Consider the following 27,664-nt stretch of genomic DNA (forward strand, 5'->3'; position numbering starts at 1 on the left):
ACAAAATACCATTTTTATTTTCATAAGAAATAAAAGCCACAGAAAATACATCACAACACCATGACAGAAACTGATAATCAAACCCACACTAATCTGTGTGTGTTGAAGGAAAGTGACTATTTCTCTTTAAGTTAAAAAGGGAATACAATTTAAGACATAGCATTTCTCCAGCACTGACGTTCACAATTAAACTACAAGAAGCTTCACATGTATCCTCTAATCCTGCCATCAAATGTGGATCATTTCAGTGGAAATGTGCTCTCCCAGGCTCAAAGAGCATCAGCCCACTGGAAGCAAAGTTGTGGGACCAGCCAGTCCACGAGAAAGAAACCCTCCAAACCTCCCACTTCACCTTCAGTCAGAATGAACATGGTTCAGTCCTGGATGTGATTAACCACAGCAATAACAGCAGTATCCAACCCCTGTCATCATTTGTGAACTCGCTGGTGTCTCTGCAAGTTGCATAACAATGTGAATCCCTTCCCACACATGGAGCAGGTGAACGGCCTCTCCCCGGTGTGAACTCGCTGGTGTTTCATCACGGTTGCTGAATGTTTGAATCCCCTTCCACACACAGAGCAGTTGAATGGCTTCTTCTCAGTGTGAACTCGCTGGTGTGTCAGCAGGTTTGATGAATCACTGAATCCTCTCTCACACTCAGAGCAGGTGAATGGCTTTTCCCCTCTGTGGACCCGCTGGTGTGTTAGCAAGTGGGATGACTGAATGAATCCCTTTCCACAGTCAGAGCAATTGAACGGTCTCTCTCCGGTGTGAACTCGCTGGTGTGTCAGTCGTGTGGATGAATTACTGAATACTTTTCCACAAACAGGGCAGGTGAATGGCTTCTCCCCAGTGTGAACTCGCTGGTGTGCCAGCAAATGGGATGATTGAATGAATCCCTTCCCACAGTCAGAGCAGGTGAATGGTCTCTCCCCACTGTGAATTCGCTGGTGTCTCCGCAGTGTGGGTAAATCACTGAATCCCTTCCCACACTCAGAACAGGTGAACGGCCTCTCCCCGGTGTGAACTCGCTGGTGTGTAAGCAGAAGAGAGAATTGACTAAATCCCTTCCCACACAGAGCAGGTGAATGGTCTCTCCCCAGTGTTTCTGCGTCGATGAGTTTCCAGCTTTGATGGGTAATTGAATCCCTTCCCACAGTCCCCACATTTCCACCGTTTCTCCATGGTGCAGGTGCCCTTGTGACTCTGCTGGTTTCACGATCTGCTGAAGACTCGTCCACACACACAACACAATTAATTTCTCTCCCTGATGTGAATGATGCAATGTTTTTTCAGACTGTGTTAAAGCTCTTTCCACAGTCCGTGCACTGGAACACGCTCACTCAGGGGTGTGTGTGTTTCAGTGCTTTTCCAGGCACACTGATATTTAAGATCTCCTGAAAAAGACAGAACAGACAAAAATTTATCCTTCTAAATTGAAAGACTGATGATATTCAGGTTCCGATAGAGTGAATTTGTGAGATCTGAGTGTGACATTTGGTTTGACATTTCTGCCTGAAAATCTTCACCTTCTGATATCCTGTAAAAGGAGTTTACAAAATTCATCACTGTCAGTACAAGATAGAAGTTCAGAACAGACAATTCTAGTTTCCATGGAACATTCTTTCCTCTCTCATTCCCCAAAAGCTGTAAATCTTCACCCCACACACTGTCCCTCCATTCTCACTCTGCTGTATCTAATATTCACCCTCCCAATTCTCCTGAAGGTGCTGATTGAGGCTGATTGACAGATCCATGCTCACTGCTTCCAGAACTAAGAGACTTTTACCATGAGTCAGGATGGACTTGTGTGGCTGAAAGGACCCCTTTGCTGTAATGACTCTATAACTGGAAGTATAGAACATAGGTACAGTACAATATTAAAAGAGTATAAATAAGAATAAATTACTTCATTGCAGAACCATAAATAATTTATCTAATCTGTGACAAAAATAATCATGAGATATATCTCTGTCCTATATTAATTTACTGTCCCCTTAAATGTCAGCCATCTCCTGGGGAAAGCAGCCCTTTAATTCTGAACATTAGGAAAGAGAACATCCTCTTAACCAGACAAATCAATGTGTCAAGCTGAGGGAGCAAAGAATGTCAATGTCTTTAAGAGAGAGAGAGAGACCTGGGCCAACCTTTCCAGAGTCTGCACACTTCCTGGATTCACTTCATAGAATCATAGAATCCTATAGTGTAGAAGAAGGCCATTCGGCCCATCGAGTCTGCACCAACCACAATCCCACCCAGGCCCTATCCCCATACCCCTCTGCATTTACCCTAACTTGTCCCCCTGGCACTAAGGGTCAATTTAACATGGCCAATCCACCTGACCCATGTGGGAAACCACTGTTATGGTTAACCACTGTTAGTTAGTATTTATTATTACCTGTATATGTGGCACATCCCTGTCGGTTCCACCCAAGACTCCTCCCCCTGGTCCGGGTATAAAGGCAGTGGCTCCTCCCCCTAGCCTTTAGTACAGACCAGATCTCCGGCAGGGATGGCTCCAAGTTCTTGCTAATATAAGCCTATTTGTCTTGCTTACAACTAGTCTTAACTTGATTGATAGTGCATCAACCCACACAACTTTTGGACTGTGGGAGGAAACCGGAGCACCCGGAGGAAACCCACGCAGACATGGGGAGAACATGCAAACTCCACACAGACAGTGACCCAAACCAGGAATCGAACCTGAGTCCCTGACGTTGAGAGGCAGCAGTGCTAATCACTGTGCCACCATGCCACCCTAAAGTCGACTACACCTGGCATTCCCAGGAGGTCTCCTATTCAAGTGCTGACCAGGCCTGAGTCAGCTTAGCTTCCGGGATCAGGCGTTTTCAGACTAGTATGGTTGGAGGCATTGGCTGATTCTTTTCACTTCCTTGAGTCTGTCTGGAGCTCAATCTTCATTCAGAGAGACCTCTTTTTAGGTCAAACCAAGTAAACAAACTCAAATTAAATCAGGACAAAGTAAAAGGGGCAGCTCCCCAAAAAGGAGGGGGAACAGCCCGAACAGAAATCAAAATGCAAAGGAAACTTAAAAACATCAAATTAAAATGTGGTTATTAGGGTCAATAATGCACCCCAACCCCTGCGGTGCCCAGCGGGCGCGGAAAGCGTCAACCTCGCCCGTGGACACCTCCCTCTCCAGGGACACCCGGCCGCGAACGTAGCCGCGGTAGAGGGGAAGACAGTCAGGATGGACGGCCCCCTCGATCGCCCGCTGCCTGGACCGGTAAATGGCGCGTTTCGCCAGGCCCAGGAGCAGGTTCACGAGGAGGTCGCCATCCCGACCCTCCCCTCTCCGCACCGGGTGTCCGTAGATCAGGAGCGTGGGACTGAAGTGTAAACAAAACATCAATAAAAGGTTCTTCAGGAAAACATAAAGGGAGTGCAGCCTAAGACACTCAACATAGACATGGTCCACGGACTCCACAAGGCCACAGAAAGGGCAGTCTTCGGAGCCCGTGAACCAGTAAATCCTACGGTTGTGCGGAACTGCTGCATGCATCACCCTCCACCCCAGGTCCCCGACGTAATTGGGGGAGATCCCTCCGTAGAGGGACCTCCAGTGGGGACCTCCACCGCCCGGCGGCAACAAGGCCCGCCAAGGTGTATCCGGGCGACAGGCGAGGCGGCGGTAGTGGAGGGTGTGCAGCAGCAGCCCGCACAGGAAACGCCTCCGCGCGGTAGAAAAAGGCACGGAGGGCATTTCCGCGAGGCGGCTCAGGCTGTGGGGCACCTCACCCAGGGGAGGGGGCTGAGGCTTTGGGCCAATGTGGAATTCCGCCCGAACAGGGGAACGCTCGGGCGGGATCCCACCGCACGCCTGCGCCGTCTCAAGTTTGCGTGCAGTTTCGGGGCCGAGCACGACCGTCCTAAGGTCTAGGATGGCTTTGGCCGCGCGCCGGACGGACGTCCCCGCGCGCTCAGCCAGCACGCGGGGACTCATCCAGCCCGCTCCTCCGCCATCGAGCACGTCCCCGATTCTGGTCACCCCGGCGTCCACAGCCCCCCTCTCCGCCAGCCACCTGAAGTTATACGGCTGGAGGAGCGGATTCCTGAGCAGCGGCTCTCGCACAAGAGCCGCTACTCCTGACGGGGGAGAGCTGCGTCGCGAGGCGACCTTGTTCCAGACAGTGAGGAGGTCCTGGTAAAAGACGGGCAACTCCTGCAGGGCGGTCGGAGCACGCCCCAGTTCGATATGCAGGAGCTGCACGTCATAATTGAGGCCGTGCCACTGGCGGAAGAAATACGTCGCCATGGCACACCACTGTGGAGGGGGCTCAACGTAAAGGTACCTCTGCAGGGCCTGGAGGCGGAAGGTCGCTATCTGAGTGCGGAGGCACACCAGACCTTGTCCGCCCTCCTCAAGCGGGAGATACAGGACCGCAGCAGGGACCCAGTGCAGTCGATTGCCCCAGAAGAACCGCACGAGGGTTCTCTGGATATCGGTGACAAAGCCAGGGGGAGGGGTCAAAGGGACCAGCCGGTACCACAGCATGGAGGCGAACACCTGGTTTATGACGCGAGCTCGCGCCCCGTAGGGCAGCACTCGGAGCAGTCCTGTCCAGCGACTCAGGCGGGCGGAGACTTTGGCCTCCAGCTCCCGCCAGTTCGCCGGCCAGGATTCCTCGGCTGGGCAGAGATGGGCCCCCAAGTAGAGGAGGTCGGTCCTGCTCCAGGTGAAAGGCCCGAGCTCCTCCGGGAGGGGGTCCGTCTCCCAAGGACCGACAAGGAGTCCGGAGCACTTGGCCCAGTTGATCCTGGCGGAGGACGCGGCGGAGTACACCGCCTGGCATTCTCGCATCCTCCGCAGGTCAGCCGGGTCCGTGAACATGAGGAGCACGTCGTCGGCGTAAGCTGACAGGACCACCCCTACGTCCGGTCCGCGCAGGACCAAACCTGACAACCTCCTCCGCAAGAGGCGCAGGAATGGCTCCACGCATACGGAATACAGTTGGCCGGACAAGGGGCAGCCCTGCCGTACTCCTCTCCCGAAGCGAAGGGGTGCCGTCAGGGACCCGTTAACCTTAATCAGACACTCTGCGGCAGAGTACAGTAATCGGATCCGGGCGACAAAATGCGTCCCGAACCCGAATGCCCGCAGAGTCCCGAGTAAATACTCGTGCTCCACCCTGTCGAACGCCTTCTCCTGATCTAATGACAAGAAGGCGCCCGACAGACCAGCCCTCTGGGTGTGATGGATTAGGTCCCGGACCAGGTGGAGATTGTCATGTATACAGCGGCCCGGGACCGTGTAGGACTGGTCAGGGTGGATCAAGTGGTCCAGCACGGATCCAAGGCGTGAAGCCATAGCCCTGGCAAAGATTTTATAATCCGTGCTGAGGAGGGAGACCGGGCGCCAGTTCTTGAGCAGGTGGAGATCCCCCTTCTTGGGCAGCAGGGCAATGACGGCCCTGCGCCACGAAAGGGGCATCTCCCCGGTAGCGACGCTCTCCCCCAGGACCCCCGCGTAGTTGCTCCCCAGGACGTCCCAGAACGCCCTGAAGAACTCTACTGTCAGCCCGTCCAGCCCAGGGGCCTTGCCCCGGCTGAGGCCATTTAGGGCGCCGGTCAGCTCGGCCATGGTGGTAGGGGCCTCGAGCCTGCCGACGCCCTCCGGGCTGACCTGCGGCAGGTCCTCCCACAGAAGTCTGCGGGCATCCTCGCTGGACGGATCCGGAGAGAAGAGCGAGGTGTAATACTCCCGGGCAATGGCCCGGATGCCCTCCGGATCCGAGACGGGGGAACCGTCGTCGGCCAGCAGCGTAAGGAGCTGCTGACGGTTAGCCCGCCCTCTTTCCAGCGAGTAGAAGAAGGGGGAGCCGCGGTCCAGGTCCACCCGGAACTGGAGCCGCGACCTCACGTACGCGCCGCGAGACCTGGCAAGCTGCAGGTCCCGCAGCGCGTCCTTCTTCTCCCTGTACTCCGAACGCAGGGCCGGGTCCGCGTCAGGCCGACTGAGACGTGCCTCCAGGTCGAGCACCTCCTTCTCCAACTCCTCGAGCCTGGATTTCCGCCTCTTTGTCGACCCCCTCGCGTACCCCTGACAGAAGGTACGGACGTGAGTCTTGCCCACATCCCACCAGAGCCTCAAGGAGGGGAAGCCTCCCCGCTTCCTTCTCCAGCCGGCCCAGAATCGACGGAACGAGTCCAGGAAGCGCTCGTCCTCCAGCAGCGTGTTGTTAAAGTGCCAGTACGCGGACCCCCGCCGGATGCGAGACGGCGCAAAGTCCGCCCACACCAGGCTGTGGTCCGTGCTCGACACCGGCCGCATGGAGACCGAGGACACGCCGGACACGTGCGCCTTCGAAATGTAAAGGCGGTCGAGCCTGGACGCTCCGACTCCAGGCCTCACGAAAGTGAAGGCGCTGGAGCCAGGATGGAGATGTCTCCAGACGTCCACCAAGTCGTGGGACCCGATCAGGTCCCGCAACTTCACCACCGCCGGAGTGCGCAGCCAGGGGCCGGTGCGGTCCCGTGCCTCGAGGATGCAGTTGAAATCTCCCCCGAGGATAATGCATTCGCCCCCCGCGATGGTGTCGATGTGAGCGGACACTTTCTCGTAGAAAGTCGTTTGCTGCGGTCCGGCGGTCGGGGCGTAGACATTCAGCAAGTGAATGACCACGCCCCCCTCACGGACCGTCAAGTGCAGCAACCGGCCTGGCACCGGCTCCTTGACCCCCAAGATCTCCGGCTTATAATGCGGGGCCAACAAGATAGCCACCCCGCAAGAAGCGAGCGTGAGGTGGCTCATGTAGACCCCCCCTCGCCACTCCAGGAGCCATTGGGCTTCGTCTCCCGGAACGGTGTGGGTTTCCTGCAGGAAACACACCGCATACTTCCCGTCACGGAGGACCGAGAAGTTCTGGAACCTGCGGTGTGGCCCACTGCTGCCGTTGATGTTGAGGCTGGCTATGGTCACCTTCATGTCAGCAGCTTTGTGCCACCGTCACCACTTAACTAGGTGTGTGGGGGGGCGCTGGCGCAATTCTCACCAGTCCACCCCCCACCTTTGAGCCTGTGGAGGAACCGCAGTACCCAGCGCCGCTCTATTTTCTCCAGGCTCGCGGAGGCATGCGAGCATGCCTTCACGGACCGGACGAGCTGCGCCAGGTCCGGCCAGCGGCCGAGGGCTAGCCGGATTATGTCGGAGCGACCGGAATGGTTACGGATAAAGACCCTGAGGTCCTTGGAGGGGATGAGGGACGACTCGGTGGGGGGCACGAGGGAGTCCCCCGCCTCGCTCTGGGCAGACTCTGAAAGTGTCCCCGTGCCCTCCACCGAGCCGCTGACCTCCTCAGGGCGGTCGCCCCTCGACTCCGAGTCCCCCGCCGCAGGACGTACGGCGGGCGGCACGGAGCCACCAACTAGCCCTAGCCCCTCCCCGATCCCACCCCCAGGATCGGTGGAGGAGGGGTTCCCCCCGGGCTCACCTTTCCCGGATTGCGGGCCCCCGTGCGACGGCGGCCCAGCCGCCCCCCCCGCCCCAGACGCTTGGACACCCCCCAGGTCCGGTGTATCCTTCGGACTGAGGTTGGGGATGTCCAGCGTCCAAGGTCGGGACGGAGAGGACGAGTGGATCGTCTCTTCGCCGCCGCCGCACGAGGACATGAACATTGGAGTGTCGCCCCAGTCCCCCGACAGACTGAAGAAGAACTCCGGGTTGTAACCGGCCGGGTGGAACGGAACCGTGGGGGTCCCGCTGCCACCCGGCCCCGGAGACTCCTCGCCGGGGGACTGAGGCAGCACATGCTTGGATTTACAGGGTGCCTTGCCCCCTTTTTTCGCGGGACAAGGCACAAAGACAGGTGGGGGCACGGCAGGAGATGACTCACAAGGGGGGAGGGGCACGCAGACCTCGAACTCTACGGTGCCTGAGGGGCCCCGCCTCTTTTTGTTAACCTGCCCTCGGGCAGGCGAGGCCCCTCGCCCTCCGCCCCTCTTCGCCTTGCCGCGCCCCCCCTGCTCTCCCGTCACTTCCCCCCGAGGTGGCGGCGTCGCCAGTTTTGCCGGCTCGGGGTCGCTTACCCCCCCATGCTCGGGCCCATGATCCCGGGCGCCGGACCCAGCACTAGGCCCCGGAGAGCCCACGGGCCCGGCAGATGGTGGTGGTGGGGGGGGGGCGCAGGTGGAGACTGAGGCGGTCCCCGAGCCGGCTGCCGGGGTGGTTGGGGTGTTTTCCCTGGGGGCCGGGGTTCCGGTACCCCCCTTCTTTTTTGTAGGTCCCTTCTGGGCCTTTTGGCCGCGCGGGGGCTCCGCTCCCCCCCCGCCGGCAGCTGAGGTGGCAGCTGCTGCCGGCGTGGCCTCCCCTCGCGGGGGGGCAGATGGTACTCGCTTGGGGGGAGAGGGGGCTGCGGTGCCAGCTGCGGCCGCCTTGGGTTGGTGGTCGGCGGCCTTGGAGACGGGGCAGTTTTTTCTCACGTGCCCCGCCTCCTTACAGGCATGGCACCGCACACCGTCCGCGGACCAAAAGACCCGGTACGTGGTCCCCTCGTGGGGGACATTGAACCCTCCCTCCAGTTCCTCCTCCCGGGCCAGGCGGACAAAAACCTGGCGTCGGAAGGAGTATATGTGGCGGAGGGAGGGGTCCCGAAGGCCGAGCGGGATCGGCTGCACCCCGGACCTGACCTCCCCCAGTAGATGGAGGTGGGGGAGGAGGAGCTCACTCGGTAGGAAGGGCGGGACGTTTGATATTACTATCTTGTGGGCGGTGGCCTCCAATGGGTCCACCGCCAGGAACGTCCCGCCCACCGTGAGCCCCTTTTCCAGGGCGAGGCGAACCGCCCGCTCGGCCTTCAGGAAGAATACGGCCCGGCCGTACATCTTTGAGGCCGCGACAATGGCTGAGGGGCCGACAACCCCAGCCATTGCCTTAACGCAGGCCTCGATAGACATGTCGGGGTGGGCGTAGCACTTCACCCCGAGCTGCCGCGTGATTAAAGAGAATGGCGGCAGGGCCTTGGGAGCGGCGGGGGCTCTGGCAGCCGCCACGCCCGCATAGGTGGGCCGAGAAGGCCCTGCCACCGGCGACGCTGGTGATGTCGCCATTGTATCAGGGGAAGTGCTACACCCACCCCGAGACTGCCCAGATGCACGGCAGGGCGTATGTGGGTTGGGGAAGATAAGGCAGGGTGGGGTAGGCGGGGAAGGGTGTAGGTGCTCTCTCCCCGGAGCGAGAGAGGGAGAGAGGAGGTTGGAGGCGCAGGAGGGAGATGAGGCACAAGGCCGGTGCCCCAGTCAGGAGGGAAAAGGGGAGGGGGTGCCGGTCCCGGGGGCAGCAGTAGTGGGTAGGGGAAATAGGAAAGGTCTTCACCCCCCCCCACTGCAGATGGAAAAGAGACAGTCCAAACGCCTTCGCCCCCCCCCTCTCCTCCAGTCACTCCCTGTCCTCTCTTCCTCCCCCCCCCCCCCCGGGGAGAGCGCACCCTCCAGAGGCCGGATGGCAGGCAAGCAGGCAGTCAGGCAGTCCAGACGGCAGGCAGGCTAGACGGCAAGCAGGCAGGCAGGCAGTCCAGACGGCAGGCAGGCAGGTAGGTAAGCAGGCCAGACGGCAGGCAGGCAGGTAAGCAGGCCAGACGGCAGGCAGGCAGGTAAGCAGGCCAGACGGCAGGCAGGCAGGTAAGCAGGCCAGACGGCAGGCAGGCAGGTAAGCAGGCCAGACGGCAGGCAGGCAGGTAAGCAGGCCAGACGGCAGGCAGGCAGGTAAGCAGGCCAGACGGCAGGCAGGCAGGTAAGCAGGCCAGACGGCAGGCAGGCAGGTAAGCAGGCCAGACGGCAGGCAGGCAGGTAAGCAGGCCAGACGGCAGGCAGGCAGGTAAGCAGGCCAGACGGCAGGCAGGCAGGTAAGCAGGCCAGACGGCAGGCAGGCAGGTAAGCAGGCCAGACGGCAGGCAGGCAGGTAAGCAGGCCAGACGGCAGGCAGGCAGGTAAGCAGGCCAGACGGCAGGCAGGCAGGTAAGCAGGCCAGACGGCAGGCAGGCAGGTAAGCAGGCCAGACGGCAGGCAGGCAGGTAAGCAGGCCAGACGGCAGGCAGGCAGGTAAGCAGGCCAGACGGCAGGCAGGCAGGTAAGCAGGCCAGACGGCAGGCAGGTAAGCAGGCCAGACGGCAGGCAGGCAGGTAAGCAGGCCAGACGGCAGGCAGGCAGGTAAGCAGGCCAGACGGCAGGCAGGCAGGTAAGCAGGCCAGACGGCAGGCAGGCAGGTAAGCAGGCCAGACGGCAGGCAGGCAGGTAAGCAGGCCAGACGGCAGGCAGGCAGGTAAGCAGGCCAGACGGCAGGCAGGCAGGTAAGCAGGCCAGACGGCAGGCAGGCAGGTAAGCAGGCCAGACGGCAGGCAGGCAGGTAAGCAGGCCAGACGGCAGGCAGGCAGGTAAGCAGGCCAGACGGCAGGCAGGCAGGTAAGCAGGCCAGACGGCAGGCAGGCAGGTAAGCAGGCCAGACGGCAGGCAGGCAGGTAAGCAGGCCAGACGGCAGGCAGGCAGGTAAGCAGGCCAGACGGCAGGCAGGCAGGTAAGCAGGCCAGACGGCAGGCAGGCAGGTAAGCAGGCCAGACGGCAGGCAGGCAGGTAAGCAGGCCAGACGGCAGGCAGGCAGGTAAGCAGGCCAGACGGCAGGCAGGCAGGCAACAGGCAGGCCGGGCAAGGCAGGCAGCAGCTCACCTCTCTCCTTCCTCCCCGCAGGGAGCGAAAAACAAACAAACCCAACAAAACAAAAACAAAAACCGGGCGTCTCCGTGAGCAAAAACGAAAAAAAATAAAGGTACTCACAAAAAAAGAAAAGAAAACAAACCCACAGTTTCCGCCCGGCTCCGACCCGGGGCCCCCGCTACTCGGGCGAACGTGAACTCACCCCACCCCGGAAACAAAGTGCAGGCGCTGCCCCAGAGGAGGCACGTTTCAGGCCGTCTGAAGCTCAATTCTCATTCAGAGAGAGCAGCAGCAGCAGCAGCTTTGCTGGGCAGGAATGAGCAGCTGAACAAACTCATTGTGCAACTTCCGCATTCAGACAATGTGGGAGCTCTGATTGGCTGGAGGAGCAGAGAACTTCCGGTCCTCCAGAGTTCCCATTGGTCAGCACCTTAGAATGTTCGCGGGGGGGGGGGGGGGAGAGCTCCCCACTGCACATGCGCAGCTTCCCCTCTCCCTTGGACATGCGCAGCCCCAGGCCTTGTGGGTTAGTAACTGTTGGACTGCTTTTGTTAAACTCGTTCTGTGATTTTAAAGGGTTCAGTAGTGCAATGGACACAGTTAAACAGTCCTTAAAAGAGGCCAGCATCTGTGAGTAAAACACTTTCTTTTCTCCCCCTTTCAGGTGAGGAATTCCCACTCACCTGAAGAAGGAGCTTAAGGCTCCGAAAGCTAGGGGCTTTTGCTACCAAATAAACCTGTTGGACTTTAACCTGGTGTTGTTAAACTACCCAGGACAGGAAGCAGTGAGCATGGATCTGTCAATCAGCCTCAATCAGCACCTTCAGGAGAATTGGGAGGGTGAATATTAGATACAGCAGAGTGAGAATGGAGGGAGAGTGTGTGGGATGGAGATTCACAGCTTTTGGGGAATGAGAGAGGAAAGAATGTTCCATAGAAACTAGAATTGTCTGTTCTGAATTTCTATCCTGTGCTGACATTGTTGAATTTTTCAAACTCGTTTACAGGATATGAGAAGGTGAGGATTAACAGACCAAAATCTTGAAACAAACATCACACCAGCATCTGACACCCTCACTCAATTCATCGGACCTGAATATTATCGGCCTTTGAATCTAGAAGGAGAAATGTTTCTCTGTTCCGTCTGCGAAAACAGGTCTTTAATATCAATGTGACTGGAAAAGCACCAAGGCACAGACACACCCGAGTGAGAATGTTCTAGTGAACTGAGTGTGGAAAGAGCTTTAACCAGTTACACAGCCTGAAAATACATCGCAGCATCCACAGCGGGGAGAGACTGTACCCGTGTTCTGTGTGAGATTTAACTGACTGTTTAACCTGGAGAGTCACAAGGACACCCGAACCATGGAGAAACGGTGGAAATGTGGGGACTGTGGGAAGAGATACAGAGCCCCCTGTGACCTGGAAATCCATCGACGCAGTCACACCGGGGAGAGGCCATTCACCTGCTCTGTGTGTGGGAAGGGATACATTCAGTTATCCCACCTGCTCAGACATAAAGTCACTCACAGCCAGGAGAGACCCTTTAAATGCTCTGACTGTGGAAGCAATTTCAAACGTGCTGCGGATCTGAGAGAGCACGAGCGCATTCACACTGAGGAGAGACCGTTCAGCTGCTCTCACTGCACAAAGACATTCAGAACATCATCCAACCTGCGGCAACACCAGCGAGTTCACACCGGGGAGAGACCGTTCACCTGCTCTGTGTGTGGGAAGGGATTCACTCAATTATCCAGCCTGCTGAAACACAAAGTCACCCACACCCAGGAGAGACCCTTTAAATGCTCTGACTGTGGGAGAGGCTTCAAAAGCTCTGGTGAACTGATGTCCCACAAACGCTTTCACACTGCAGAGGGACTGTTCACCTGCTCTGTGTGTGGGAAGGGATTCAATCGGTCATCCCACCTGCAGACACACCAGCGAGTTCACACTGGGGAGAGACCATTCACCTGCTCTGTGTGTGGAAAGGGATTCACTCAGCCATCCCACCTACAGAATCACAAAGTCACTCACAGCAATGAGAGACCCTTTAAATGCTCTGACTGTGGGAGCGGCTTCAAAAGTGCTGCGGATCTGAATATCCACCAGCGCATTCACAGTGAGGAGAGACCGTTCAGCTGCTCTCACTGCACAAAGAGGTTCAAAACCTCATCCAATCTGCGGGTACACCAGCGAGTTCACACTGGGAAGAGGCCATTCACTTGCTCTGTGTGTGGGAAGGGATTCACTCAGTCATCTGGTCTGACAACACACAAAGTCACTCACAGCAATGAGAGACCTTTTAAATGCTCTGACTGTGGGCGTGGCTTCAAAAGTGCTGCGGATCTGATGATTCACCAGCGCATTCACACCGAGGAGAGACCGTTCAGCTGCTCTCACTGCACAAAGAGATTTAAAAGTTCATCCAATCTGCGGAAACACCACCGAGTTCACACTAAGGAGAAACCATTCCCCTGCTCTGTGTGTGGGAAAGGATTCACTCAGTTGTCCAGCCTGCTGAAGCACAAAAGCACTCACACCCAGGAGAGAGCCTTTCAATGCACTGACTGTGGGACTGGTTTTGAAAGCTCTCATGAACTGTTGATTCACCAGCGAGTTCACACTGGGGAGAGACCGTTCAGCTGCTCTCACTGCACAAAGAGATTTAAAAGGTTATCCACACTGCGGATACACCAGCGAGTTCACACTGGGGAGAAACCATTCCCCTGCTCTGTGTGTGGAAAGGGATTCACTCAGTCATCCAGCTTGCTGAGACACAATGTTACTCACACCAAGGAGAGACCCTTTAAATGCTCTGACTGAGAGGCCGGACTCAAAACCTCTCAGGAACTGATGATCAACCAGTGCATTTACACAGGGGAGAGGCCGTTCAGCTGCTCTGTGTGTGGGCGTGGCTTCAAAAGCTAATTGGTGTCCCACCAGCACACTCTCACTGCACAAAGAGATTTAAATGGTCATCCAACCTGCAGGAACACCAGTGAGTTCACACCGGGGAGAGACCATTTACCTGCTCGGTGAGTGTGAAAGGATTTACTCGGTTATCCAGACTGCAGAGACAGAACATCACTCACACTCTGCAGAGATCCTTTAAATTCTCCAACTGTGGGAGCGGCTTTAAAAGCTCTCGGGAAATGATGATCCACCAGTGAGTTCACACTGGAGAGAGGCCATTCAGCTGCTCTGTACGTGGGAAGGGATTCACTCAGTCATCCAACCTGCAGGTACACAGCGAGTTCACACTGGGCAGAGGCTGTTCACCTGCTCTGACTGTGGGAAGGGATTCACTCAGTCAGCAAACTTGGTGAAACACCAGCGCTTTCACAAGTGATTACAGTTCTGGGATTATTCTTGTGAATCTTTCTTGCCCTTTCTCCAGTGCCTCTATTTCATAGAATCATAGAAGGCCATTCGGCCCATCGAGTCTACCTCGACCACAATCCCACCCAGGCCCTATTCCCACAACCCCACATATTTACCCTGTTAATCCCCACAAACATTAGTGTTAATTTAGCACGGCCAATCAACCTAACTCACACATTTTTGGAATGTGGGAGAAAACCGGAGCACCCGGAAGAAACGCACGCAGACACAGAGAGAACGTGCAGACTCCGCGCAGACAGAGAACCGAGGGCGGAATTGAACCTGGGTCCCTGGAGCTGTGAGGCAGCAGTGCTGACCACCGTGCCACAGTGCCAGTGGTTAGCACTGCTGCCTCACTCCTTTTTCTAAATGGAGATCACAAATAGAACAATACAGCACAGGAACAGACCCTTCAGCCCACCATGTTGTGTCGAACATGATGCCAAATTAAACTAATCCCTTCTGCCTGCCCTTGGTCCATATTCCTCTATTCCTTACAAATTCATGTGCTTATCTAAAAGCCCATTGAACACCCCAATCGTATCTGCCTCCACCGCCACTCCTAGCAGTCCGTTCCAGACACCTACCACTCTGTGTGTAAAAAACTTACCCCTCACATCTCCTTTGAACTTTCCCCGTCTCTCCTGAAGTGCATGCCCCCTAGTAATAGACATTTCAACTCTGTGAAAAAGATTCTGACTGTCAACCCAATCTATGTCTTTTATCATTTTATAGACTTCTATCAGGTTTCCCCTCAGCCTCCACCGCGTCAGAGTAAACAACCCTAGTTTGTCCAGCCTGTCCTCATAGCTCATACCCTCTAATCCAGGCAGCGTCCTGGTAAACCTCTTCTGCATACTCTCCAAATTCTCCACATCCTTCCTGTAATGTAGCGAACAGAACTGAATGCAATATTCTAAGTGTGGCCTAACCTAACTTTTATAAAGCTGCAATATGACATCCTGACTCTTGTACTCAATAAAGGCAACCTTTGGGAGCTATGGACTTGAACCGCAAGATCCCACTGTACATCAATGCTGTTCAGGGGTCTGCCATTAACTGGATACTTACCCTGAACATTTGATCTCCCAAAGTGCAGCACCTCGCACTTGTCTGGATTAAACTCCATCTGCCATTTCTCTGCCCATATCTGCAGCTGATCTACATCCCACTGTATCCTTTGACAACCTTCTACATTATCTACAACTCCATCTAGCTTTGTGTCGTCTGCAAACTTACTAACCCACACACCCACATTTTCAGCCAAGTCATTGATATATATACCACAAATAGCAGAAGTCCCAGAACAGATCCCTGTGGAACACCACTGGTCACGGACCTCCAGCCAGAAAACATCCTTGCATCATTACTCTCTGACTTCTATGGGCAAGTCAATTCTGAATCCAAGTGGCTAAGTCACCGTGAATCCGAGTCTTCCTAACCACAGACCACAGTCAGTAAGGATAGGCAACACCTCCTACCATGATCATCCTCAACACTGGTGCCCCACAAGGCCGTGTCCTCAGCCCCTCCTATATTCCTTATACACCTATGACAGTGTGGCCAAATTCTCCTCCAACTCAATTTTCAAATTTGCTGATGGCACCACTGTAGTGGGTCGGATCTCAGACAATGACAAGATGGAGTGCAGGAAAGAGATAAAGAACCTGCTGAACTGGTGCGACAACAATAATCTCTCCCTCAATGTCAACAAAATGAAGGAGATTGTCATCGATTTCAAGAAGCATAGTGGAGAACATGCCCCTATCTACGTCAACAGGGACGATACAGAAATGGTCGAGAACTTCATGTTTTTAGGTGTCCAGATCACCAACAACCTGTCCTGGTTCCCCCATGCTGACACTATAGTTAAGAAAGCCCACCAATGCCTCTACTTTCTCAGAAGACTAAGGAAATTTGGCACATCAGCTATGACTCTCACCAACGTTTACAGATGCACCAGAGAAAGCATTCTCTCTGGTTGTATCACAGCTTGGTATGGCTTCACAGCTCCAGCGACCTGGGTTTGATTCCCGGCTTGGGTCACTGTCTGTGTGGAGTTTGCACATTCTCCTCGTGTCTGCGTGGGTTTCCTCCGGGTGCTCCGGTTTCCTCCCACAGTCCAAAAGATGTGCGGGTTAGGTTGATTGGCCATGCTAAAATTGTCCTTAGTGTCCTGAGATGCGTAGGTTAGAGGGATTAGTGGGTAAAATATGTAGGGGTATGGGGGTAGGGCCTGGGTGGGATTGTGGTCGGTGCCGACTCAATGGGCCGAATGGCCTCTTTCTGTGCTGTAGGGTTTCTATGATTCTATGATTTCTATGATGCTGCTCTGCCCAAGACCACAATAAACTACAAAGGGTCAGGACACATATTAATGGACTCAAGAGCAGCTTCTTCACTGCTGCCATCAGACCTTTGAATGGACCTACCTCACATTCAGTTGATCTTTCTTTGCACCCTTGCTATGACTGTAATACTACATTCGGCACTCCCTCCTCCCATCCACTGACTCTGCCTCGGCAAAGCAGGCAGCATAATTAAGGACCCTGCCCACCCCGGACATTCTCTCTTCCACCTTCTTCCGTTGGGAAAAAGACACAAAAGTCTGAGGTCACGTACCAACTGACTCAAGAGCAGCTTCCTCCCTGCTGCCATCAGACCTTTGGATGGACCTACCTCGCATTCAGTTGATCTTTTTCTGCACCCTCGCTCTGACTGTAACACTACATTCTGCACCAGCTTCTTTCCTTCTCGATGAATAGATTATCCATTTTACTTTAATTTTCCTCACTTTGTGAGCATCTGCAGTGTGTTTAATTGGATCCTGATTGTTTTGAACTCAGTTTCTCTCTGGAGTGTGTGTCCGTGCCTTGATGATGTCACAATGTTGTCTCAATCCCCTGGCCACATTAACCATTTCATCTCCTGCTGTGTCTCAAGTAGCTGTGTGTGTTTGGGACCCGCTCTTCACTCCATCTCACCATGAATTTAGGCTTGCTATTTTTCACATGTAACAAATCACATCTGTACACTCACTCCAGTATCCCAAAATCATGTCACACATTCTTAACTCTCAGATGTGCTGATGAAAAGATCAAAGTGAGTGTCTGTCTTTCTTATCTCCCCCTGTTACGGTGCTGATATTTCATGTAGTGGCCGGGCTTTCAAATGTGGATTTTTCTAAAACAAAGTTCATGGACAAAGTTGTAAATATCTCCCAGAGAAAGTGATCAACTTATTCATCCCATCAACACATTCCAGACATTCACTGGACTGTAGGTGGATACCAGATTGATATATTCCATTCAACCACACCCAAGGTGAATTATTCCAATTCCTTTATTGTCCAGGACAATATATCCACAATATCTTTAAAACAGAAATTAAACATTCCCATTTGATTTCAGGTATTAACATATTCTGTTAGTTTGTTCTTTATTGTCAATGTCAGGCTGGGGTTGTTCCTCTTGGAGCAAAGGAGGTTGAGGGGAGATTTGATAGAGGTGGACAAGATTCTGACAGGTTTAGATAAGGTGGACAAAGAAAAGCTGTTCCCATTAGCTGATGGGACAAGGAAGAGGGGGCTGCAGATTTAAGGTTCTGGATCAGAGGCGCGGAGGGGGTGGGGGGAATGTGAGGAAGAAGAATATGCAGCGAATGGTAATGACCTGGAACTCGCTGCCTACGAGGGTGGAGGAAGTGGAGACAATAAACAATTACAAAGGAAATTGGATGGGCATTTGGGGCATTTCAAACAGAAATGCTGACTAAATATCTCTGAACTTCCTCACACTCTATCACTCTGTGATCCTTGCTAAATCTGAAACCGGGTATCGCAACAAGACTCAGAGCATCAGCCACTGGAGGCAAAGTCATGAGACCGGCCAGTCCTGCAGAAAGAAACCCTCTGACCCTCCCCATTGACCAACTGTGAGAATGAACAAAATGCAGTCCTGGATGTAACTGAGAGCAGAAACAATGACAGCAGAATCCAACCCCTGGAATCACTTGTGAACTTGCTGGTGTCTCAGCAGGTGGGATGAAACTCTGAATCCCTTCCCACACTGAGAGCAGGTGAACGGCCTCTCCCCAGTGTGAACTCGCTGGTGTCTCCGTAGGTCAGATAACTGAATAAATCCCTTCCCACACTGAGAGCAGGTGTGTGGTCTCTCCCCAGTGTGAACACGCTGGTGTCTACGCAGGTCAGATAACTGAGGAAATCCCTTCCCACACTGAGAGCAGGTGTGTGGTCTCTCCCCAGTGTGAACTCGCTGGTGTAACTGCAGGTGAGATGACTGACTGAATCCCTTCCCACACTGAGAGCAGGTGAACGGTCTCTCCCCAGTGTGAACTCGTTCGTGTGTCTGCAGGCAGTATAACTGAGTGAATCCCTCCGCACACTGGGAGCAGGTGAACGGTCTCTCCCCAGTGTGGCTGCGCCGATGAGCTTCCAGCTCTGATGGGTATCTGTACCTCTTCCCACAGTCCCCACATTTCCATGGTTTCTCCATGGTGCAGGTGTCCTTGCCTCTGTCTTGGGTGGACAATCAGTTGAAGCAGAACACGGGTACAGTCTCTATGGGCTGGGAATGGTGTTACATTTATTCAGGCTGTGTAACTGGTTAAAGCTCTTTAGTCAGTGCACTGGAACACTCTCACTCCAGTGTGGCAGTGTGTTGCTGCTTTTCCAGTCACACTGATGTTTGAAATATTTTCAAATTGACAGACTGGACAATCATTTCTCCTTCTAGATTCAAAGGCCGATGATATTCAGCTCCCAAGGAATATGACTCTGTCAGATCTGACGTGACGTTTGAGATTTCGGCCTGTGATTCCTCTTTCAATATCCTGTGAAAAGAATTTACAAAATTCAGCAGTGTCAGTGCAGGATAGAAATTCAGAACAGTTATTAAAAGTTTCTATGAAACATTCTTTCCTCTCTCATTCCCCCAAAGGTAAATCTCCATCCCACACACTCTCCCTCCATTCTCACTCTGCTGTATCTAATATTCACCCTCCCAATTCTCCTGAAGGTGCTGATTGAGGCTGATTGACAGATCTATGCTCACTACTTCCTGTCCTGGACACAGAGACCATAACAAATAGGAGCTGCAGTCGGCCATTTGGCCCATCGAGCCTTTTAAACTATTCAATGAGATAATTTGTTCATCTACCTCAGCATCATTCTCCCCACACTAAACCCATGTCCGCTGATATCTTCAATATCTAGAAACCAATCAATCTCTCCCCTGAAAATAGTTGATGACTGAGGCTCCACAGTCCTCAGGGGTTGAGAATTCCAAAGCTTCCCAACATCCTTGAGTGAAGAAATCTCTCCTCATTTTAGCTTTCTCTCCATCTTTCTACCTGTCGCCCATAACCCTTGACACCATTGTCAATCACAAATCTGGCTAACTCATCCTGGAATATATTCAACCTGGAATATAACAACCCTCTGAGGGAAGTCGAAAATATATAACATAGCTACAGTTCCATCTTACAAGTCTATGGATTCTATTTAAAAATGAACCTGGATGGGTACTTGAAGGAAATAAATTTGCAGGGGAACGGAATATAGAGGGGAATGGGACTGGATTGTTCTACAGAGAGTCGGCATGGACTCAAGTTACCAAATGGATTCCTTCTGTGCTGTAATGACTCTATGACTGGAAATACATAACAGCAACAGCATTATATTACAAGACTAGAAATAATAAATGTATTTTGTTACAGGACCACAAATAATATATCTAATCTGTACCATATAACAACAGTAGATATATCTCGTCCTATATTAATTTACTTTCCACTTAAATGTCAGCCATCTACTGGCTGAACCAGTCCTTTAATTGTGAACATCAGGAAAGAGACCATCCTTTTAGCCAGACAAATAAACGTGTCAAGCTGAGGGAGCAAAGGATGTCAATGTCTTTCAGAGAGAGAAACCTGGGCCAACCTTTCCAGAGTCTGCAGCCTCCCTGGATTCACTTCCTTTCCCTTCACTTGCTGTAAGTGGGCACGGTGGTACAGTGGTTAGCACTGCTGTCTCACAGCGCAAGGGACCCGGGTTCGATTCGCGGCTTGGGCCACTGTCTGTGTGGAGTCTGCACGTTCTCCCTGTGTTTGCATGGGTTTCCTCCGGGTGTTCCGGATTTCTCCCACAGTCCAAAGATGTGCTGGTTTGGTCATTGACCCGAACAGGCGCCAGAGTGTGGCAAATAGGGGAATTTCACAATAACTTCATTGCACTGTTAATGTAAGCCTTACTTGTGACTAATAAATAAACTTTAAAAATTTGAAGTTCCCAATTTACCCAGAATGAGAAAAGAAATGGAAAGAATGAGAAAATAAAGTGTTTTACTCACAGATACTGGAGGAAGTTTCAGTCTGTCTGAAGCTCAATCTTCATTCACATAAAGCCCTCTGATTGGCTGGAGGACCAGGGTCCTTCCGGTCCTCCAACTCTTCCCATTGGTCAACACGTCAGCAAGAAGGCCAGGAGGTTAGGCGCACCCCGCACATGCGCAGTTGCTCCTCTCCTTTGGACATGCGCAGTCCTGGGCCTGTGGGAGGGGGAGATCACCGAGCGGCTTCTCGCTCTGGCCGGAGCCGTCAGCCGGTTGGCTGGAAAGCTTGGCTCGATGTGGTTTAGGGGGAGGGGAACAATGGGTGGGGGCGGGGCTCCCGGGTCCGCGCGCCCGGGCCTGCGCACTGGAACCCGGAGACGTCACCGCGGAGCGCAGTGATTCCTATTGGTTGATTCAGGCAAAGCTCCATTGTGACATCACAATGCGGAAGTTGTCCAATGAGCTTCAGAGTGAAACTCCCTCCTCTGGACAACATCTGGGAGGAAATCAATGTTTCCCCCTTTCCATTTCTTTTCTCATTCTGGGGGAAATTGGAGACTTGCAGCAACTGAAGGGAAAGGAAGTGAATCCAGTCTGTATATTCCACACATTTTTAGCCCAGTAATTTAGACATCTGTCTGGCAGCCTGCATGGAGATTTTCAGCTCTCTGTGTCTAGGACAGGAAGCAGTGAGCATGGATCTGTCAATCAGCCTCAATCAGCACCTTCAGGAGAATTGGGAGGGTGAATATTAGATACAGCAGAGTGAGAATGGAGGGAGAGTGTGTGGGATGGAGATTTACAGCTTTTGGGCAATGAGAGGGGAAAGAATGTTCCATAGAAACTGGAATTGGCTGTTCTGAATTTCTAACCTGTGCTGACAGTGATGAATTTTGTAAATTCTTTTTGCAGCATATGAGAAGGTGAGGATTTACAGGCAGAAATCTCAAACTAAACGTCACTCTATTCATTGGGACCTGAATGCTATTGGCCTTTGAATCTAGAAGGAGAAATGTTTCTCTGTCCTGTCTGCTTCAGAAGGTTTTGAACATCAGTGTGACTGGACAGACACACACACACCTGACTGAGAGTGTTCCAGTGCACAGACTGAAGAAAGAGCTTTAACCAGTGACACAACTGAAAAAAGCATCTCAACATTCTCAGCAGGGAGAACATCATTCCTGTGTTCTGTGTCAGACTTAATTGATGGTCTAACGTGGGGAGTCACAAGGACACCCGCACCACGGAGAAACCGTGGAAATGTGGGGACTGTGGGAAAGGATTCAGTTTCCCATCTCACCTGGAAACTCATCGACGCAGTCACACTGGGGAGAGACCATTCACCTGCTCTGTGTGTGGGAAGGGATTCACTCAGTTACCCAACCTGCTGAGTCACAATCTTGCTCACACCCCGGAGAGACCGTTTAAATGTTCTGACTGTGGGAGCGGATTCAAAAGCTCTCAGGTACTTAGGGTCCACCAGCGCATTCACACTGAGGAGAGACCGTTCAGCTACTCTCACTGCACAAAAAGATTTAGAACGTCATTCAACCTGCGGGTACATCAACGAGTTCACACTGGGGAGAGACCATTCACCTGCTGTATGTGTGGGAAGGGATTCACTCAGTCATCCCAGCTGCTGAGACACCAACGAGTTCACAAGTGATGACAGGGGTTGGATTCTGCTGTTATTGCTGCAGTTAAACACGTCCAGGACTGAACCATGTTCATTCTGACAGTGGAGTGGGAGGATTGGAGTGTTTCTTTCTGCTGGACTGTGCGGTCTCACAACTTGCCTCCAGTTGATGGTCTTTGAGTGTTGGTTGTGAAAACCTATATATTTCACATGGATCACAGAATCAAAGGGTTGTTTAGAGGGTAAAAGACATTTAGTTTACGTTTTAATGTGGAATCTGCAGGCTAAGTTGCCATAGTGATGGGCTGTGGCCATCAGAGATTTCATTTGTTGAATGTATCTGGCTGTTTCTCACTGAAGGCAGTTACAGATTTGGTCTTGTGTAGTCGGTCTCTCTTTCGCAGTTGGTGAGGGGGGAAGAATGCGGGTTGATTTACCTGGCTCAAAGCCAGAGGGAGAAATCTCCAGTGAACCTCAGAGTGAGAGGCAGTTATCCTTGTGGCAGGAAGCAGTCAGCTTGGAAGGAGCTGAGGTGAAGCTGCGGGAGCAGGCTGGGGAAATGCAGTCGGCCTATCCAAAGTCAGGGCTGGAAGGCAGTGAGGCTCAGGCTGGAGCTGAGGATCTCACAGTCATGGGGTCTGAACGAAATTCTGACAGGTCAAAATAACCCCAATTACCCATTAGTAATGTAGATTTCATATTGGGTAATGACAGAGCGGGCAGTATCGTGTTTCCACAACCTGGGAAAGTGGGCCACAGTTCGGAGATTATCCCTGTGAGTAAAACCTCCTCACCTATTTGTAATCCAGTTAAACAAAGAACTGATTTAAGTAGAAATACTGAAGTACCCACCCAGCGATGGACAGAACAGAGGCAGCAAAACTATCTGCAGAGACACAAATTCAACATTCTCAACAGGAAGGACTAAGAACTCAAAGTGACCCTGAAGGGTTAATAACACCAACCATTGAATGGAGTGTGCCTGTCAGAGCTGGAACAATACAGGACACAACAGCAGGAGTTCAATCAAATACACTCAGATTGAGGAGAATGGCACCAGGGATGAGGGACTTCAGAGAGATTGGACAAACTGGAATTGTTCAGTTTTGATCATGGAGTGATTCGTACAGAGAAGGAGGCCATTCAGCCCATCGATTCAGTGTCACCTCTCTGCAGAGGAATCCAACAAATCCCATTGCCCAATTCCATCCCTTTAATTCATCAAATTCATCCAAGTGCCCATTAAATTTCCTGTTGAAATTGTTTATTGTCTCCGCTTCCTCTACCCTTTTCAAGGTTATTCCCACTAGCTGTGGAAAAATATTCTTCCTCGCATCCTCTCCTGCCTCTCTCAACCAAAACCTTAAATCTGCATCCCCTTCGTCCTTGTCCCATCAGTTAATGGGAACAGCTTTTCTTTTTCCACCTTATCTAAACCAGTCCGAATCTTGTCCACTTCTGTCAAATCTCCCCTCAACCTCATAGAAACATAGAAAAACTACAGCACAAACAGGCCCTTCAGCCCACAAGTTGTGACGAACACATCCCTACCTTCTACACCTACCTATAACCCTCCATCCTATTACGCTCCATGTACTCATCCAGGAGTCTCTTAAAGGACCCTATCGAGTTTGCCTCCACCACCACTGACCGCAGCCGATTCCACTCGCCCACCACCCTCTGTGTGAAAAACTTACCCCTAACATCTCCCCTGTACCTACCCCCCAGCACCCTAAACCTGTGTCCTCTCATAGCAGACATTTCCACCCTGGGAAAAAGCCTCTGAGAGTCCACCCGATCTATCCCTCTCAACATCTTATACACCTCTATTAGGTCTCCTCTCATCCTTCGTCTCTCCAAGCAGAAAAGACCGAGCTCCCTCAGCCTATCCTCATAAGGCATGCCACTCAATCCAGGCAACATCCTTGTAAATCTCCTCTGCACCCTTTCAATCTTTTCCACATCCTTCCTATAGTGAGGCGACCAGAACTGAGCACAGTACTCCAAGTGTGGTCTGACGAGGGTCTTATATAACTGCATCATTATCCCCGGACTCCTAAACTCAATCCCTCGATTGATAAAGGCCAGCACACCATACGCCTTCTTAACCACCTCCTCCACCTGCGGGGCCGATTTCAGAGTCCTATGGACCCGGACCCCAAGGTCCTTCTGATCCTCTCCAGTACTAAGAGTCTTTCCCTTTATATTGTACTCCTTCATCACCATTTGACCTACCAAAATGGACCACGACGCATTTATCTGGGTTGAAGTCCATCTGCCACTTATCCGCCCAGTCTTGCATCCTATCTATGTCCCTCTGTAACTTCCTCCAGACATCCCTCCAGAGTATCCACAACCCCACCAACCTTTGTGTCGTCGGCAAACTTACCAACCCATCCCTCCGCTTCCTCATCCGGGTCATTTATGAAAATGACAAACAGCAAGGTTCCCAGAACAGATCCCTGGGGCACACCACTGGTGACCGACCTCCATTTAGAAAAAGACCCATCTATACCCACTCTCTGCCTCCTTTGGGAAAACCAGTTCTGGATCCACCGGGCAGCAGCCCCTTGGATCCCATGCCCTCTCACTTTTTCTAGAAGCCTTGCATGGGGGACCTTATCGAACGCCTTGCTAAAATCCATATAAACCACATCTACCGCCTTCCCTTCGTCAATGTGTTTAGTCACATTTTCGAAGAACTCCACCAGGCTCGTAAGGCACGATCTGCCCTTGACAAAGCCATGCTGAGTATTCTTGAGCATACTAAACCTCTCTCAATGCTCATATATCCTGTCCCTCAGGATCTTCTCCATCAGCTTACCAACCACTGAGGTTAGACTCACCGGTCGGTAATTACCTGGGCTATCCCTATTCCCCAAAAGATGTTTGAATCTTTTTCTACAGACACACTTACAATCAGGATCTGATGAATGGAGTGACTCTGGCAGGTTTTGGTCTGATGTCTGGTTTGAGTTTCCCTTCAAATTTTGTCGTCAAATTTCCTGTAAAAAAGATCATCACTGTCAGTCAAGAATAGAAATTAAGCGAGAAACATTTCTCTTGGGTTGAGTTTTCTGTGTGTAAATCCTCCCCTTCTAACTCCCTGTAAAAGGAGTTTCCAAAGTCCATCCCTGCCAGTCCAGGAGAGAAATTCACAACATTCTCTCCTCCTGCTGACAGGGAGAACCGCGCATGCGCACTATTGCCCATCGCCCCGAGAAAGATGGCCTCCATCAACTCGGGGCCTCTAAACTCAGGCATCTGCGGTCGCGGCCCCGAATGGTAGGAACGCGGCACTGAGCAGTTATTATTCAGGTTCTCCTGTCTCCACTGGATGCTTATGAAGCCTCTCCATCCACCCCGCCGCCTGCATTACCCTCCAGAATAAGCCGTTTCCCAGGAAACCCGGAGCCGATATAACCGCCTTCCCGCGACTGCGGCAGCAACATCCACTGCGCATGCACTTTGGATCTACAGTACGCATGCGCAAAGTTTGCTGTAAGGATAGATCATATTCTGATTCACTGTGAATGCTGGGTAAGATAGCCACCATTGAAGTATGTTATTGCATTAAAAAAATATGTTTTGTGATTCAATTACAACTGAAGCCAAAGCACCAAGGTATAAAATGAAAATAACTAATACAGCAGCTAATGTCAACAGCTCTGTCCTGAGTTTAATAGCGGAACAAACGTCTACACCTAAAGATGAACTCCTTGGAGTGTCAGCTGGTGTAACGAACTGATTGATTTACCATCCACCCCCTCTCCACACACACACACACACACACACACACGGACTTGACAATAAGAATGAACTCATGGTTGATCAAATCCTTTGAACTTTTAAATATGTTAACAGAAGGGGAAAATGAATAAATCCATTTACACACATAACATATCTCATAGAAATCATAGAAACCCTACAGTGCAGAAGGAGGCCATTCGGCCCATCGAGTCTGCACCGACCGCAATCCCACCCAGGCCCTACCCCCACATATTTTTACCCGCTAATCCCTCTAACCTACGCATCCCAGGACTCTAAGGGGCAATTTTTTTTTTTTAACCTGGCCAATCAACCTAGCCCGCACATCTTTGGACTGTGGGAGGAAACCGGAGCACCCGGAGGAAACCCACACAGACACGAGGAGAATGTGCAAACTCCACACAGACAGTGACCCGAGCCAGGAATCGAACCCGGGACCCTGGAGCTGTGAAGCAGCAGTGCTAACCACTGCGCTACCGTGCCACCCAGATGGTCTCTTTCTGGTGTGGCTGTGCTGCTGTCAATAGGATAACTGACCACTTACATTCCAGAACTGACTGAGTCAGCACTGCCCTATTTCCAAGACCAACATTGAGGGGCAGCACAGTGGTTAGCACTGCTGTCTCACAGCGCCTGGGACCCGGGTTCTATTCCCAGCTTGGGTCACTGTCTGTGTAGAGTTTGCACATTCTCCCTGTGTCTGCGTGGGTTTCCTCTGGGTGCTCTGGTTTACTCCCACACTTCAAAGATATGCGGGTTAAGTGGATTGGCCATGCTAAAAATTGTCAGGGGGACTAGCTAGGGTTAATGCATGGGGTTATGGAGATAGGGCGTGGGTGGGATTGTGGTTGGTCCAGACTCGTTGGGCTGAATGGCCTTCTTCTGCACTGTAGGATTCTATGATCCTTGAAAAGGTACGAAATCAACTGCATAACTGCAAATAGTTTTATTTCCAAAACTGTATGAGAATTCCCACCTGACTCTATTGATTCAAGGAAACTTTGTTAATTTTAAAAATGTCCATGAATACTGCAGAGGCTTCTGCAACTCTTCCGATGTTGTTGTTTGTTAACTCAGATTTTTCAGAAAGAGAATTGAACAATCGTTTGAAAGGAGAAATAATGCACGTTTTTATGAAAGGGAATGATATTAGGACTAATTGTATAACTGTTTGAAAATAAGCTAGCACAGACATGATGTGTCTCCTCATGAGCTGTTATTTCACGATTCTATTGTTAGATCAATGTCTCTCCAACATTCCAAAATATCCAGTCCGAATTCTATCTCTGCAAATCAAGGTCACGAACTACAGCATGACGACACAGTTTGGAATAGTCTGCAGTCCCTTTGAGATGCTGACCGTGACGTGTGTCTGTAGTGTACTGATTATCATTCACCTCACACGATGAAAGATCCCCAGCTGAAAGTGAGAGGGGGAAAGTTTAAACGAGATGTAAGGGGGAAGTTTTCCAAGAGTGGTAAATTTGTGGAACTTGCTGCCCCATAGCGTGGTGGAGTCTGAATGGTTGAATAGTTTCAAGGAGGAGATAGATATATTTCTGACACAAAAAGGGATGGGAGATATGGGGAACAAGTGGGGAGGTCGATTTGAGACCAGGGAGAGATCAGCCATGATCTGATTGAATCGCGGAGCAGGCTCTAAGGGCTGAAATTTACCTACTTCTGTTCCTATAAATACAAGTTAAGTTAGAGTTTATTGGTCACAAGTAGGCTAACGTTAATAATCAGTGAAATTACTGCGAAAATCCTCTAGTTATTACTGTTTCACAGCAGCTCGTTTGCACAATGTGACTGAACCATCACATCAATACTTGGAGTAAATGACTGGGCTGAGACCTGGCTT

General features: G+C 52.0%; 1 protein-coding gene and 1 pseudogene across 2 annotated transcripts in view; both read right to left on the reverse strand.

The window, feature by feature from the left end:
• Positions 1 to 25,156, reverse strand: LOC144483347 (uncharacterized; annotated as a pseudogene). Its single transcript, XR_013495990.1, has 3 exons — positions 24,950 to 25,156; positions 18,066 to 18,897; positions 1 to 1,164 (listed from the first exon to the last, which is right to left on the reverse strand). The product of XR_013495990.1 is annotated as an uncharacterized LOC144483347 (transcript).
• LOC144483348 (uncharacterized) overlaps positions 24,952 to 27,664 on the reverse strand; it is a 24,656-nt gene continuing 21,943 nt past the window's right edge. Inside the window, exons 6-7 of the mRNA XM_078202064.1 lie at positions 27,161 to 27,220; positions 24,952 to 25,037 (exon numbers count right to left, since the gene is read on the reverse strand). Of these exons, the coding sequence (XP_078058190.1) occupies positions 24,952 to 25,037; positions 27,161 to 27,220 (146 nt within the window). The remainder of the gene's footprint in view (positions 25,038 to 27,160; positions 27,221 to 27,664) is intronic.

Source organism: Mustelus asterias, unplaced genomic scaffold (genome assembly GCF_964213995.1).
Source record: "Mustelus asterias unplaced genomic scaffold, sMusAst1.hap1.1 HAP1_SCAFFOLD_63, whole genome shotgun sequence".
Lineage (NCBI taxonomy): Eukaryota > Metazoa > Chordata > Chondrichthyes > Carcharhiniformes > Triakidae > Mustelus > Mustelus asterias.